A 15988-nucleotide genomic window follows, 5' to 3' on the forward strand; every position below is an offset into this window, starting at 1 on the left:
GTACTGAAGGATAAATTAACTTTAAAAGAACAGTTAGTTAATACATACGTGTAATAAAAATACCTGATTTCTTTGATATTATTTTTGCATTTGATTAGATGGTACAAGGAGGGGATGCAGTTTTCAGTCAGTTTGTTTATTTGGTCTTCATCGTGATTATCATTACTCAAGTCAAGCTCCGACAATGAACTATTTTCACTGAGTACAGAGACGAGACCTTCCACACAATCATCTGTGAGATTGTTTGATTTTAACCTATACCATTAAAATATAAGTCATGTTTTAATAGAGCAAATTCGCATTCAAACACAAACAGACCAGCAAACAGGTAAACACAAAGACAAACGAAGTCAACAACAACAAAAAATATCCAGAACAACATGCAAATTCAAATACAGAATTAAATGTGCACACGTCCACATATATCCACAGAAGCACACACAAACACAAATACAAACACACAAACATGGTCAAAACACACAAACACGAAGACACATGCATTGGTCAACACAACATTTTATGAAGTATTGGCTTTGGTTTTTTGGAAGGGAAATGTGTTCACAGCTTATATGTGTCTGTAAACTTTCTGATTTTCATCCTGGCATAGCTGGAGGAACATATTATAGATCATACAGAACACATTAATCTGAGGTCTGAGGGAAATTAATACATTTTCTGATCAATATTTTAATAAAGTTACTCACTCCACTATCTGTATTTTGCAATCATGTTTTTTCAGAGCTGCAGCCAAGCAATTTATTCCAGCATCTCCAAACTCATTCCTGTTAAGTCTAAAGACCAGTAACATGTTGAAACCAAAAAAAAAATGACAGGCAGCAATGCAAAAAATGGAACATAGCTAATGATTCAATATATTTAACCCAAGATTGTTGGGAGCTCGGAGAGTGAAGATAGTATCTGTAAATCAAATGCAATTCAATCATTTGTGATATAGTATTAAGATGTAATACATAGTGAGCACTATAACATGTAATTCTTTAAATGATATCTCCTTTAAGTGAATTGGACAGTACACATGTTTAAATATTTACGTGCAGAGTAGGCATGGAGTCGTTTACATTAAACTTTGGACATATTTGCAGGTTGCAATCATGGCAAATATTTTACACATGGCAATTCCCTAAAGTGAGAATTGCAGTCTCAGACTTAGCTAAAATATACACTGAATACATGTGCAAAACAGATGCAGTTTTTGGAAGCTAAATCTCTAATGATCGACAGTTGTAAAGAACAAGGTGAGATGCACATCCCCTTTTGTTCTGCTTTGTTATAAAGTTTTCCACTATTTTTTTGCGACTGAAGTAAAGCTAGAAAGTATAATCCTAATTTTCAGAACCTCATTCAGAAAGCCAAAACAGATCTGCCTCTCTGAATTGCGTTGAAAATTAGTGGTTTGAAATAAATCTGTTGGACAATAATTGGGTACTGTGTGATTTTTAACTTTATCCACCCCGTCCAACACCAACACCTCCAAATCGTGAAATGTATTGTTGTTACTTTATCCAGCCAGATCAAATGAATAAATAAGATGCATTCCAACAGATATTTTCAATAAATCTCAAAATGCAAGTCCTTCTAATGGTCGGCCCTCGACTTTGTGCTGCTAGTCAGAGTTTACCAATGGATGCTGAATCCTGATTTCCTGGGAAAAAAAGGTACTGACAGAGGATCCCAAAAAGAAGAAATGGAGCAATGTGGAGTAGGGGGTGCGGTGGGGTGGGGGGAGGTATGGTTGAGTGGAAATGAAATGTAAAGTTGATGTCTGCTTCTGGCAACATGAGAACTTATGGCAGTTTCCTTTTGGTAATTAAAAGCACCCAGACTGAATATTGGCGAATTTATGAGTGGACACTTGCATGCGTGCAGCAAGTGAGTTAATAAATTTGAATGGGAAGTCTATGGTTAAGAAACAGGGAGGCTATAGCTTGTTGGAATTATTGCGAGTCTATTAATCCAGAGAACCAAGTAACATTCGGAGAACCCAATTATGAGTTCCATGAAGTATGGTGGAATTTAAATTCAGTACTAATCTACAGTTAAGAGTCAAATGTGGACCATGAAAGAATTGTCAGGAGAACACCCCATCCACTTCGTTGAGATTCCTTAGGAAGTTTTGCCATGGCCAGTCCTACATGTGACTCGATGGCCGCAGCAATGTTGTTGACACTTACTTAAGGATGGGCAATAATGCTCACCCAGTCGACAATGTCCAAATCCTGTGGATGAATTTTGAAAAATGCTGGCAGACGATTTGAACATGTGTGATTTATACATTATTAGGCATGTACCGGCTAAATTACTACCATAGCAAGATAGGACGGCCAGTATTTCGTGAGCTGGCTGCATTGCTCAGGTTCATAGGTGGGTATGTACTTTAATTGGATAGTTCTTTACATAGTGGATGGCACAGGATGAGGAAGGATGCTGGATGAGACGTGTAAGCAGGGGATTTGGTGGTATGAGTGTGGTTGTGTAAATAGCTAAGGTAGATATCTAGAATTTGTTTGAAAAGGAAAGTGAGATATTTTATTGGGTAGTTACACAAGATTAGGAGCTGAACATATAGTTGAGAAAGACAATTCATTTATTCTGTATCTCATTACGACAAGGCACACATTTGTTCAGGATGTTCTATCAAAGTTTCCAAAATGATGAATGGACAGGATGGACTCGATACGGTTCTCAATTGTAAAGGATTGAAACAAGAAGGTACAGAATTAAAAAAAAAAACTTTTTCACCGAGCGAATCACATTAATAGTATGGAAAGCAATGTCATAAAATGTAGTGGCGATGGCTCGTTTATGGCATTAATAGCTTATTGGATGATTCTTTAAATGGGAAAAATGCAGATTTTTGGGATGAACGCAAGACATTGGCAACAAGTCAAAATATTCTGTGAACCAGTAAAAATACAGTGGCTGAACGGCCACTTTCAGCAGTGTAACATTTCTGGGATTCTGTTCCTAAAGCTGGTGAGGAGCTGATGGACTCATTATTTGATTCTGTGCTGTTGGGTTCACCGAATCTATGAAAGGTCAGTTTTCAATTCCTTGAAATGTTATCAGATACTTGAATGAATGCAATGTTTTTGAATTCTTATTCGTTCACAGGATGTGTGTATTGCCTGCTGGGTAATATTTATGAGCCCGAGGACAGTTAAGAGTCAACTGCATTGCTATAGGTCTGGAGTCACATGCCAGCAAGTCCAGCTAAGAATGTCAGTTTCTTTGCCTAAAGGGGATGAGTGAACCAGATGGCATTTTCAGGCAATCAGCAATGTTTTTTTATGGCCATCAGAAGACTCGTAATTCCGTTTTTTAAAATTCCATTCCTGCTCTGGTGGTATTTGAACCCAAATGCCAAGAAGTTTACATGGCTCTTGATTTACAATCCAGGGTTAATATCACGTAGTCATTACCTATCATGTTACTCCTCTGTTCGCAGAATGTGTGACACACTGGGTTGCACCAACCAAAATTGTTTCGGTCCATAAAAATTAGGGACAAGAGTAGTGCTTTCCTCCTCTCCGCCCTGCTCTGCCATTCAATATTTACACTCCTCACGTCCACTTTACGCCCTTTTTCCAATAATCCTTGATTCCCCGACTGATTAAGAATATCTCACTTTCTCCCTCCCTCTGTCTGTCTCTCTGTGTGTCTCTCACTCACTCTCTTTCTCAGCCTTAAAAATGCACAAGGATTCTGTCCTCACAGCTGTCTGTCAGAAGGCGTTCCAAAGGCTCATAAAGAAGGAAGAACTTCCTTATTTTCTGAGCACTTTACTCTGATACCATACCCTCTGTTTCTAGACTCTCTCGTGAGGGCAACATTCTTTCAGCGTTTATCTTGTCAAGCTCCTTCAGAATCTTCGATGTACCTGATCAGCTCTTCCTCTATCTATCAGTACATTCCTGTCTATTATAGTTCCACGAATCATATCGATGAACTGAGATAATATTCCAAATAATTTACAATGTTCCATTTCACTACTATCATTGATATAGTGCAATGTTGTGACTTAACACGTTCAGAGAGAATTACCTGAGTATTTTACATTTGGACAAAATAGGCTCTAGCTGATGAACACCTCCATCTTGTATTCCACAAGCAGAGAGATTCAGGTCTTCTATCTGTTCCATGTGTACAAATGAAGTGGCAAGAGCTGCACAGTCAGACGGTTTCAGAAGACACTGGGTGAAAGTTATTGATTGTAGCGGTTGGAAGGAGTCACTAATCAATGGTTTGTCTTGAAATTCAACAAAGCAATGCATCAGCTGTAAGAAGACCCTCTGGCTTTGCATATCGCCCGTTTTCTGAATACGCCTCCTAATATTGTCCCTGAGCCAAACAGACACGAGTTGAGTTGCTTCAGAGGGAAAATCACCCAAAAGCTTCTGGAGCTGATTGTTCGAATTGTGTGAAAGCAGGCCAATTAAGAAACGTGAAAATATCTCGAATCTGTTGTCACTGCAGGTGAAGCCTTCATCAAGCTGCCTGTTCAGACCTTTTGAGGATGTGGTCAGACATTTGGCTACTGCAGCAATGAAATCTTGCAGAACAGATTGATTGAAGGCATAAGCAAATCTGTGTGACTCTCCAATCTCCCTCACAAAGGAAGAGATGAAAATGGAATCCTCAAGCTTGTGCTGATTGATTTGATCAGAATCAAATATAATGGTTTTGCTGCTAACTCCTTTCCAGGCCACCTCGCCAATTTTTATTAGTTGACTGCAAAGATTTCTCTCATCACAATGGCATCTTGCTAAAAGTTCAGTGATGTACGCGGAAAGCATCTCTGTGCTATTTGGAACCAGCAGTGGCCCCTGTTTCTCTTGTTCTTTCAGACGTTTCGTCAATAGTGAGGAAAGAACAGCGCAGTACAGAGGGGTATAGCACATGGTGTATAATGTCTCATTCTGCTGAATAGATTCCAATACACTCGTGGCTAATTGTTCATCTGCAAAACATTGGCGAAAATATTGTTTTATACTCTTCGAGGTGAACCCCAGGATCTCCCCTCTTAGATTTATTTTTGTCTTTGCTAAGTTCCCCATTTTCCAAGGCCGACTTGTGACCAGAATTGAACAACCATGCAGCAAGTATCCCTGGATAAGGCAACGCGCAATGTCTGATGTCCAATGCAGTGATTTGGTATCAAAACATTGATTCTGAGGGTCTTTGCATCTCTCCAAATCAATAAAATCCACGCCACTGTCAAACTTGTCTAAATCGTCGAATATGAACAATATGCTTCCAGGATCTTCCCATATATATTCTAATTTACTTGCAAGGTAGGGGTATGAATTCAGAATTAGGGTATTTAGATTTGTTTTGACATTTATTGAGTTTAATTGTGGTAAATTTAATTGAAATACAAATTTAAACTCTTGGTATATTCTCCCTTTAGCCCAATCATGGATTATCTTCTGGAGCAAAGTGCTCTTTCCAATTCCTGCAGCCCCAAATACCACAGTTGTTCCAAATTTGTCTGTTTCAGAGCCACTCCTCAGTAACTGATCGATCTGAACTTGATGCACACTCTTGACACTTTCTGTTTGCATTCTTTCACGTTCTTCACCTCGGGAATTTAGTTCATTTTCTATCAAGCTAAGTTCACGTATGGGAGCTACAATCATCATGTCTGTGTATTTCTCCTCAAGTGAAGATGTCTCACACTTATCTCTTCCTGAAGTTACTGTGGAACTCAACATCATAGTCTGTATCCGAAGGTTCTCCCTGTGTTGACACTCTTGCCCTTTAATTGAAAAGAATACATTTATTCCCGTAGTTCGTCTAATATAGGAGCAAAATATCACGGTCATACCCAATATTTATCCACTTCTTTGATAAAAACAGAAAAACTGATTTACAGTTTAGAGGAAGGACTTCAACTTTAAATATATCATGTAGTGGGCGGCACGGTGGCACAGTGGTTAGCATTGCTGCCTCGCAGCGCCAGAGACCCGGGGTCAATTCCCGACTCAGGCGACTGACTGTGTGGAGTTTGCACGTTCTCCCCGTGTCTGCGTGGGTTTCCTCCGGGGGCTCCGGTTTCCTCCCACAGTCCAAAGATGTGCAAGTCAGGTGAATTGGCCATGCTAAATTGCCCGTAGTGTTAGGTAAAGGGGTAAATGTAGGGGTATGGGTGGGTTACGCTTCGGCGGGTCGGTGTGGACTTGTTGGGCCGAAGGGCCTGTTTCCACACTGTAAGTAATCTAATCTAATATAAAAGTTCCAGAAGCAACATAACAGCACGTATAAGACTTATGCATAATATATCAACGAATATTTGGAAGCTCTGACATTGTGTATTAAAGTTTTTATGATTACTTTGAAGTAAGGGTGAAATTGCAATACACTATTGGGTTGCTATCTCATTAGAGAGAGAAAGCTGTTGGCAGTTTAGCCTGAGGCCAGGGAAGATATTGAGAAAGTGAGCCATTCAAGATAACTTCAGCCTGAAATTGAACCCACGCCCTTGCCATCACTGAACATCACAATTCTTCTGCCCCGTCAACTGAGCTATCCAATCCCAGCACAGTCAATGTGGCCAATCTTTCAAGGTAAGTTGCAATGTTCACTGTGTTTTGATCACGAGGCAGTCTGTGCCATCACCAGAAGCAGATAAACTCATTGCCCGATATATCACTCACTCAAATATCAACATCAAACCGGGGTCACTAATTTCTTTGGGCAAAAGTCCTCTACCCATCTCTCAGACATCTTCACCAACCTCCAAAACTCTCCCTCCACCTTGATACTTCGCTCTCGCCTTTTACCAGCACCGAGACTTCATCAAGAACTACTGGTGTAACATCAGTCATCTTCATTTCTCTGTCCCCCTCATCCACCTAACCTTTTCTCTTTGGACTGAATGTATTCCATGGTCTCTTGACATACCCTGACTTACTCATTTTCCCTACCGTCAAGGCTGGTGCTGTTGTTATCGGGTGGTGGCTGAGCACCAGCTCTCAGAAATCCTCCTATCTCCCCTTGTACAATAACCCCACCACTGATCTTTAGGCTGTTGAGTGCACGATTGCCGTTAACCTCATCAAATCTGGGATCTCCACGTGACAGCCTCCCAGCTCATATCCCTCAACCCTATAGCACTCGCCTCTATCTCGTTCCAACAATCCACAAACAAGACCATCCGGGCAGACTCATTTTTTCTGCCCCACAAAACTCATCCCTTCCTACCTTGACTTTGTTTTAACTCCACTTGTCCAGTTCCCCTCTACTTACATCTGGGATTCTACTTTGACAGTTTACGCCAGTTTTGGAATTTCCAGTTCACGGTCTCCATTCGCCTCCTCTTCACCATGGACATTCAACCCCTTAACACGTCCATTCCCCCACCAGTATAGTCTGGGGGCTCTCCCGTTCTTCCTACAAAGAGGCTTGAACCATCCCCATCCATCCACTACACTTCTCCATCTGCTGAGCTGATGCTCACTTTGAACAACATCTCCCTTAACTCCTCTCATTTTCTTCAGATCAGAGGGGTGCCCCCGGATTTCTGCCCCAATTTCACCCTTCCATATTGTAGATAATCTAATCTACACTAAGTTATGTGGGGAATGTGGCGTGTTCCTTGCTTTAGTCATACTCTAGCCCACACCCATCGCACTTTTTCTAGTGTACTGATGATATCATCAGTGCTGCTTTTGGCGCACGTCTTGAATGGGGGAGGTTTGTCAATTTCGCTTCCAATCTCCACCCCGCTCTGACATTCACCTGTTCGATCTCTGACTCCTGCCTCTCCTTTTTCATCATCTCTGTTTCCATTTCGAAAGGTAGGCTGATCTTTAATATCCGCTACAAATCCACCGACTTTCATGGTTACCTTCATGATGCTCCTCCCTTCCTTCTTCTTCGAAGGCTCTATTCGATTTTCCCAGTTTTTCTGCCTCTGTCACATCTGTTGTGATGATGCCAACTTCCTCTGGAGTGCTGGGGGTGGTGGTGTTGAAATACTTGCATTTATCCTCAACCGAAATTCCCCACCGCTGTAGTTCACGGGGTCCTCACCTGTGACCAGATCCTCTCCATCACTTCAGTCCTCACCCATTCTCTTCCCTCACAATAGCAGTAAGGTAACAACGATCATCAATGATCACCCCACTCGAATCTGCATCCATAGCATCGTTCATTGCCATTTCTTCTGTCTCCAGTGGAATGCCACTACTCGGCAGATTTTCCCCTCCCCTAAAGTGTCAGCTTTCCACAGGGACCATTCTATCCAGCACACCCTGGTCCTCTACTCCGTCACTCCCAATCCCTGACCCACAGCCTCGTGTCACCTTCCCCTGCATTTGCATAATTTGAAACCACTGCTCAAATAATTCCTCCATCCTCAATTTCCAAGGCTTCAGACACACCTCCCAGTGTGATTTACCTGCACTTCATTCAGTCTGGTCTACTGTACTCACTGTTCACAATGTGGTCTCCCTGACACGGGGGGAGACAAAATGTTGACCAGGTGGCAGTTTTGCAGAGCCTTCGTTCTGTGTGTAATAATGACCCTGCTCTTCCTATTGCTTACCACTTTAACAAACCACCCTGTTGGCTGACAAAATCTCTGTCTCAGGCTTGCTGCATTGCTCTCGTGAGGCTCAGCGCAAGAAGGAAAAACACAATCTGATTTTCTGCTTGGTGACCCTGCAGCCTTCAGTACTCAATAGCGTTCAATGCGTTTAGAACCGGAACACCTCCTTCCATGTCCTATACCCAACCCCACACCTCTGGCCCTGTCCTGATATTAGCAACTTTGAGCACAACCAATCCATTTTCAACTACCCATTGTGAGTTTCTCTTTCTCTTTGGCTTGTCATTATCCATGCTTTTGTCTGCCCATCTGTTGATGTCTCCATCTGGGCTCAATCACTTCCTGTTGCTTTCGTGGCTTCCTCCGCTATCCAGTCTTCAGCATATTTATAAATCTTTTGCTCACTACAGTCAGTACAGAAAAATGTCACTGGACCCAAAATATTACTCTGTTTCTCACTCTTCGGATGACGCCAGACCTGTTGAGTTTCTGCAGCGAGTTCTCCATTTTTTAAAGAAGTAGCTCATGCTGGGTTGAACAAATCCCCAAAACACCACTTCGATGTATAGGCCAGAAAAACAAAACAAAATTAAATAACGTTTTGTCTTTATATTTTCTAATGTGGATGAAGGGTTAGGCGCAGTCTCGTTAACTCATTTTGTCTTTTTCCAGATACAACCAGAGGTTATCTGTCATCAGTCCATACAGGGCTGTCTAAGCGTGTTTTAACATCAGATTCAGAAGGAAGTAAATCCAAGAGTACATGGCACCCTCAGCACACCACTGGTGTTACTGCCTTCATTCACATCCTCAAGCCATTGGGGAGGATCTGAGCTCCAACTTTTACGAACGGGAGATGCTTGAGATAACTGAACCCCAGCTAAAACATTATTTCTCTAATCCACCATTTTGGAATATAGCTTTGATATCTTCAACAATTTTAGGGCTTTCCCTTCGACTTTGCAACTGTTACCTTGTGATATTATGAACGTGGTCTGATTTATGAATTGTGACTGAAATGTTTGAGGAGGATAAAACTCAAACACTGGCCTCTGCCTTTGCTCTTTCAAGAGTTCACAAGTGCTCATTTGAAATAGTGGACAAATATCTTAGCCATCCTGAAATATCCATATTCCACTTTTGCTTAATGTTCTTTCGTGTTGATTGTTTTTGTTGGATGTGAAACAAGGTAGCGTAGTTACAAACTAAAATGCAATACAATACAATGGAGCACTGGAACAGGCCTTTCAGTCCACCAACCTCATGCTGATTGCTAATCCTTGTTTCACCCGCTACTTGCTGCACATGCAGAGCCATGCAGATCTTGGCAACTAGAGCTCAATGAAATATTCCAGATGTGGTACGACAAAAGTTTTGTAAAGCTGTAACATAGCTTGCCAACTTACATATTCAATGCCTAGGCCATTGAGGACAACTTCATGTATGCTTTCTTGACTGCCTTGTCTAATGGTGTTGCCACTTTCAGGGGTTTGTGGACCAGTGCACTCAAATCGCTCTGTATGTAAATACTCCTAAACGTTCCGACATTTATTATAAAAATTACATCTTAGTTAGATATTCCAAAATGCATCACCTCGCATTTGTCTGAATTTAACTCCATCTGCGATTCTATTCACCAAATTTGCAATCTTTCTGTATCCCACTCTATCCTTTGACAATCTTCCTTACTATCTGCAACTGCATCAATTTTGGTGTTATCCACAAATTTATTAATCAAACCACCGACATTTTCCTCCAGATTATCTGTGGATATAACAAACAGCAAAGGTCCCAGCACTGATCCCAACACAACGCCATTGCTAACTGATCTCCATTCCAAGAAACACCCTTCCACTATTCTCTGTATTCCACGACCAAATCAGTTTTGCATCAATCTAGCTGGCTCACCATGGATCCCAGGAGGCTCTACCTTCTGTGCCATCCTGCCATGAGGCATCATATTAAATGCCTGGCTGGGGTCCACGTAGGCAACAACCACTGCCCTTCTTTAATCAACCATTCCTGTCAACACCTCAACGAAAACTCAATTAAGTTAGTGAGACATGATCTTCCCCTCGCAAAAAAAAACATGCTCCCTATCACTAAAAGGTCCATTTGCTTCCAAATGTAAATAAATCCTGTTACTCCCCATCTTTTCTAACTGATCCCAATCATTTCGTCTGCCCAGTGCACCTAAGGTATGACATTCCTTAACAGTCTGTGCTCCACAACGGTGCAAAATTCTTCATTAAAAGTTACCTCTTACAGTCATGGGGCAGCTTGCTCCATAAGAACAGAAGAAGAGATTAATTGTGTACACTCCTAATTCAGAACACAGAAAGAGCACAATGTCTGACAATATTTAAGTTAAACAGTTTGCGAAGCGACTCGCTATGAATGTTAAGCATGTCTATTGTGTTTAAATCCTCAATTCGCCCATGAAAGTAATAATAGGTTACCTGCAACAGGAAATTTGTAATTGGAACACAATAAGCTGAGATAAAAAATAAACAGATATTTGGAATATCAATTCAGCACAAACAAATCTTACAACTTTTTGGATTCTTGTTTGGTCCTTCATCTTCCAAGTATGAGCGGTCATCTTTATTGACGATTTCCGTGGAGATTTTGTCATTACTATGAACAGGTGCCATAGCAGCAATCCGTTCGTCCCTTCGATTCGACATTTCATCCATTCTTTAGATTTTGACAGTCCTCCGATTTGTAGATCTGTTGGTTTGAAAATTGGTTGAGTGGTATCCCTTTCAGCAGTTTCAACTTTGAGCCTTTAATCTCCCCCAGCCGTTGATCTGCACTGATCAGTTCCTACATGTGCAATCTACATGTCATCCATCTCCATCAATATATTTCCTCCGGGAAAAGCAAATCAGGGCAAGTTTCCAACTTCTTCACTTAAAGAGAAATGTGTCGGTAATTGAATTGTTCATCCAGGCTGTGATGTGGACAAACACAATGTTCAGATCCTCCACCTAATATCACGTTGACTATGCCTTTGAAGCTATTAGTCTAAGTGTGAAAGGGACAGATGATTCTTTTGAATTTGGTTTTCATTTTTACTTTCAATTTCTGAGTTCCACATTGGGAAGTGTCTTGTTCTGAAATAAGGATGCCAGGAAGAAGATTCTGTAAATTAAAAAAAAATAATATTCAAGATTGGTATGGAAGATCGTGCTCTCTTTATGTTTTATTTGAAGCTGGGCTTTCAGAACCAGTCAAGGGGAGATGGATCAGCCTTTGATCCTATCCATTGCATAGCAGTTTCAAATGGCCGATTACCCTTAACCCCACTACTATTTACTTTGTTCCACCAGGAGGCTTTGCATGAATCTGCCACTATATTCAGAGAGCCATTACATGAGAAATTACATGAGGACCAGGCAAAAAGCTTGTTAAAATGAAACAACAGGCACAAAGTGAGTTATTAACTGTTATTGCAGAAGCTCGTAATGAGGTCTCGGTGTTGAGTCATTGCAATGAGTCAAATGACTCCTCTGGAACTCCGGTTGATGTAATGTGTTTAATCAGAAATGTTTCTTTGGTGTTTTACACTTCGAGAATTGATCTGAGAAGTGAATCTCTCAAAGCCTAAATGCCGAATGACCTTCTCGGGAACACCATTTGTGACTCAGCTTAGAAAAACCAGTATAGATAAAACGAATCTTGGAATTAAAAGCTACACAAGGGAGAGTCCAAATTGCAACATTAAACGTGCTAACATTCTGAGTACCTGTGATGTGTGGGTTACCATACATCATTACCACGGATTGGAGAATTTAGAAGGGGAAGAAACATTTTGCCCTTCTTTATAACGTCATTTATTGTCAGATCATAGGAATGGGAGTGGGCCAGCCTGCCCCTTATGCTTATTCCTCCATTCAGGGATTATGTGGCTCGTCTCTGATCTCACATTATGTACCTGCCTTTCACCCATAAATACTTATGCTTAGGACAAACTTATCTATCACAGTTTTAAAATTGAACAATAATCCAGCATCCACTACCATGTCTAGAAGATAGTTGTAAATCTCTACCACCCTTTGGGTTTACAAATGCTTCCTGAACGGTGTCCTGAACGGTCTCACCCTCATTCTCAGATTATTCCCAGAGTTCTAAAAGCCCCAAACAGTGGAAATAGTTTATTTTTATAAACCCTGCCTTTCCCTGCTACCATCTTGATTTGATTAGGTAATCCATTACACTTCTAAATTTCACAGAAAACATTTGTGTAAGCTTTCCTCATAAAATGACCACTGGCATTATGTGTAATGCTTGGAAATCCTTATTGGACTCCCTCCAATACATTGCTATGGTGAGGTGCCCAGATCTGCTCACAGTGCTCCATGTTTGGTCTAAATCGTGCTTGGATAACTGTAGCATAAATGCTACACCATATTATTCCAGTCCATTATAAAAAAAGGCCAGTATTCCATTAGCAAACGTCATTATTTTTCTACAGCTTTTTGTGCATTTTTAACATCTATGCACCTGAACACCGAAGACTCTACGGAAATTCATTACATTTAACTAGAAAGTACAGGAGAAATTGAGAATCAAAAAGATGGCGCTGGAAATCACACCAGGTCTTGAAGTATCCAAGAAGTTGGATAATCGACACCTCGTACAAAAGCTCTTGGTTGGAAATTTACCTCATTCCTGATGAAGGGCTTATGTCTGAAACGGCGACTGTCTGGTTCCTTGGATGCTGCCAGGCCTGCTGTACTTTTCCAGTCCACCCCCATCTAGAAAGTACCATGATCAATCCTTTTCCAGTCCAAAATAGATAACCTCACACTTGCTTATATTGAACATCATCTGTCACTGTTTTTCACATTCTCATGGTCTATTAATATCACTTTTTTAACTTTGTGATAACGCATACTGTCTTATAATGATGCCAAACACTGTTTCCTCAGCACAATTGGATCTGACTTTTTAAGCCATTATCCAAATTTGTAATAAATGAAATAAATAAATGTGGCCCGAACACAAATCTTTTAGAGACACCGCTGGTCAACTCCTGACAATTTGAAAAGCTACTCATCATCCCACCTTCTGCCATCTGCCGTTTTCCCAGCCATTCTGTGAGCTTTTACCTGCACAGGGCTTTATGTGAGACTTTATTGAATACTTCTGGAAAACCGTACAAACAACAAACATACACATTCCCATGTCCACTAACTTAGTCATCAATCCAAAAAAAGTCACTAAGTTTTATAAGGCATGACCTAACGGACACAAATACATGCTAGCTTTCCCTGATTAACTGAAAACGTTCTGGTTGTCCCGGGACCACATCTTTGTTTATAAACATTAACAATTTCCTTACCATAGTTCTTAGGTTAACTGATCTGCAATGTCCTGCTGAACATCTTTCAGCCTTCTGAAAAAGCAAACTGACAGGTGCAATTTTGTAATCCAGAGGGACGATTCCTGTGTCTCGAGACAACTGAGACCCTATAGTCAGGGCAGTTACATTGTGCTCCCTCCACACCCCCACTTTGTTTAGCACCTTCAGATGAATTCACCGACAAGTCAGAATGAAATTAGAGGACGATGCGAACAATGTGTTGGTCAAGGATGTAGTCAGGCATTCAAGTCAAAATTTAATGTCACTACTTCTGGTTACTGCTGGTAGAAATGATAAACGTAATGTCTTAGTATAATTTATGTTTTGAAGTCAAACTTGAATCTTCTGTTAGAATTAGTGAAAATGTCAACTTTTCAAACAGTCGTAGAAAGACCATACAAATATGGTCACTCGTCATTAACCTCAAACAATTTTAACCTCTGCAATAGTAAGTGTGAAGAGTCGAAGTCAACGAGAGTTAGAAAAGATGACAAAGCAATTGAACATTTAGAACAAAACCTAAGTTCACTAGATCCGTAAAAATGCAACAAATAAGATGCAAATGCAAGAACAGGATTTTGGAAGAAGAAAATACGAATGAATTAGTGCAGGTTTTTCCTTACTTGACAATAGATACTTTTTCTTCACTGCAGATTCATTTTTGATCTCTCTTATGCTCATGCAGAAAGATAATGAAAGTAGTTACAATGCAATGATCCCGACGAAACTCGGTTGAACAGGTTCAAAGTACTGCACCACCTTTCGACGGAATGGTAATCAAAAGGAAGTTTTCACTGCATTTGCAAAACATTAATGAGAGTTCAGGACGATACCGAACTCCTAATCTTGGTATCAGTCAAATAAATAACTGAACTTTGTGAATGGGTAGGTCCATTATTGCTTCATGAAAGCAATAAAAAATCTTACTGAAGATAACAATTGATTTGTTTTCTCGGGAGTAAAAACAAATTAAAAATATAGGAGCCGAGAGGATTACTGGGAGGATTAGAGGAGCAGATTAGTTGGCGTTTGTCAATTAAATTTGATCTTTGTCTCGGCAATCACTGAAGGAACTGGGAATGAGGTTTCAGTTTACAACCAGTTTCAAATTCAACAATCTGTTGGAATTTTTAAAGGAAGTAACAAGCAGGTAAAACCAAGAAGGTGACATTGATTATCAGGTAGATAGCTACCTGAACTTTTAGAGGGCCTTCTAAAAAGCTGCTGCACGGAAAGTTACCGAGTAAAATAATGGTCCATGGTGTTAAAGGCAAGGTATTGGCATGAATAGAAGGTGGGATGTCGGGCACAACGCACAGACTAGGAATACAGGGTTCTTTCTCAGAATGGTGGCCGGTGACTAATGGTCTTCCACAAGGTTCAGTGTTGGGACCACATCTTTTCACTTTATACATTAATGATCTAGATTGAGGAACCGAGAGCATTCAGGCTCAGTCTGTAGATGGTGCAAAGATTAATGCAGGGTCAAGTAATGTTGCAGAAGGGGGAGGCTGCTGAAGGATTTGGACTGGTTAGGACAGTGGGAAAAGAAGTGGCAGCTGAAGCACAACATGGGGAAATGTGAGGTCATGCACTTTGGTACGAAAGTATCGAGACATGGACTATTTAATAAATAAGGAGAAAATTCAGAAATTGAAAGTGCAACCAGAATTGGGAGTGAAATTCACGATTCTCTTAAGGTGAACTTTCAAGTTTAGTCGGTATTTAAGAAGGCAAAAATTTAATAAAGGACGAGCATATAAAAGCAGGTATGTCCTTCGGAATATTTATAAATCCCTGGTGAGACCACATTTAGAGCATTGTGAACAATCTCTAGCCCCATATCTCAGCAAGGATGTACTTGTCCTGAAACAGGTCCAAATAGGCTTCATGAGAATGATCCCAGAAATGAAAGGTTTAACATATGAGACCTCTGGGTTCATACTCAATGGAAGTTAGAAAGATGAGGGGGTAATCTACTTGAAACACACTGAATGGCCTGGACAGAATGGACATTGAATACGTGTTTCCATTGTTATGGGAGACTAGGA

General features: G+C 40.6%; 1 protein-coding gene across 1 annotated transcript in view; it reads right to left on the bottom strand.

Annotated features, from left to right (window-relative positions):
* LOC122544125 (uncharacterized) overlaps positions 1-14691 on the bottom strand; it is a 57272-nt gene extending 42581 nt beyond the window's left edge. The window contains exons 1-5 of the mRNA XM_043683164.2: positions 14561-14691; positions 11121-11713; positions 4063-5776; positions 705-791; positions 64-255 (exon numbers count right to left, since the gene is read on the bottom strand). Of these exons, the coding sequence (XP_043539099.2) occupies positions 64-255; positions 705-791; positions 4063-5776; positions 11121-11265 (2138 nt within the window). The 5' untranslated portion in view covers positions 11266-11713; positions 14561-14691. The remainder of the gene's footprint in view (positions 1-63; positions 256-704; positions 792-4062; positions 5777-11120; positions 11714-14560) is intronic.
* Positions 14692-15988: the final 1297 nt, after the last annotated feature.

This window comes from Chiloscyllium plagiosum, unplaced genomic scaffold (genome assembly GCF_037043375.1).
Source record: "Chiloscyllium plagiosum isolate Xiang-an unplaced genomic scaffold, Cpla_swu_hap1 HiC_scaffold_40, whole genome shotgun sequence".
NCBI lineage: Eukaryota > Metazoa > Chordata > Chondrichthyes > Orectolobiformes > Hemiscylliidae > Chiloscyllium > Chiloscyllium plagiosum.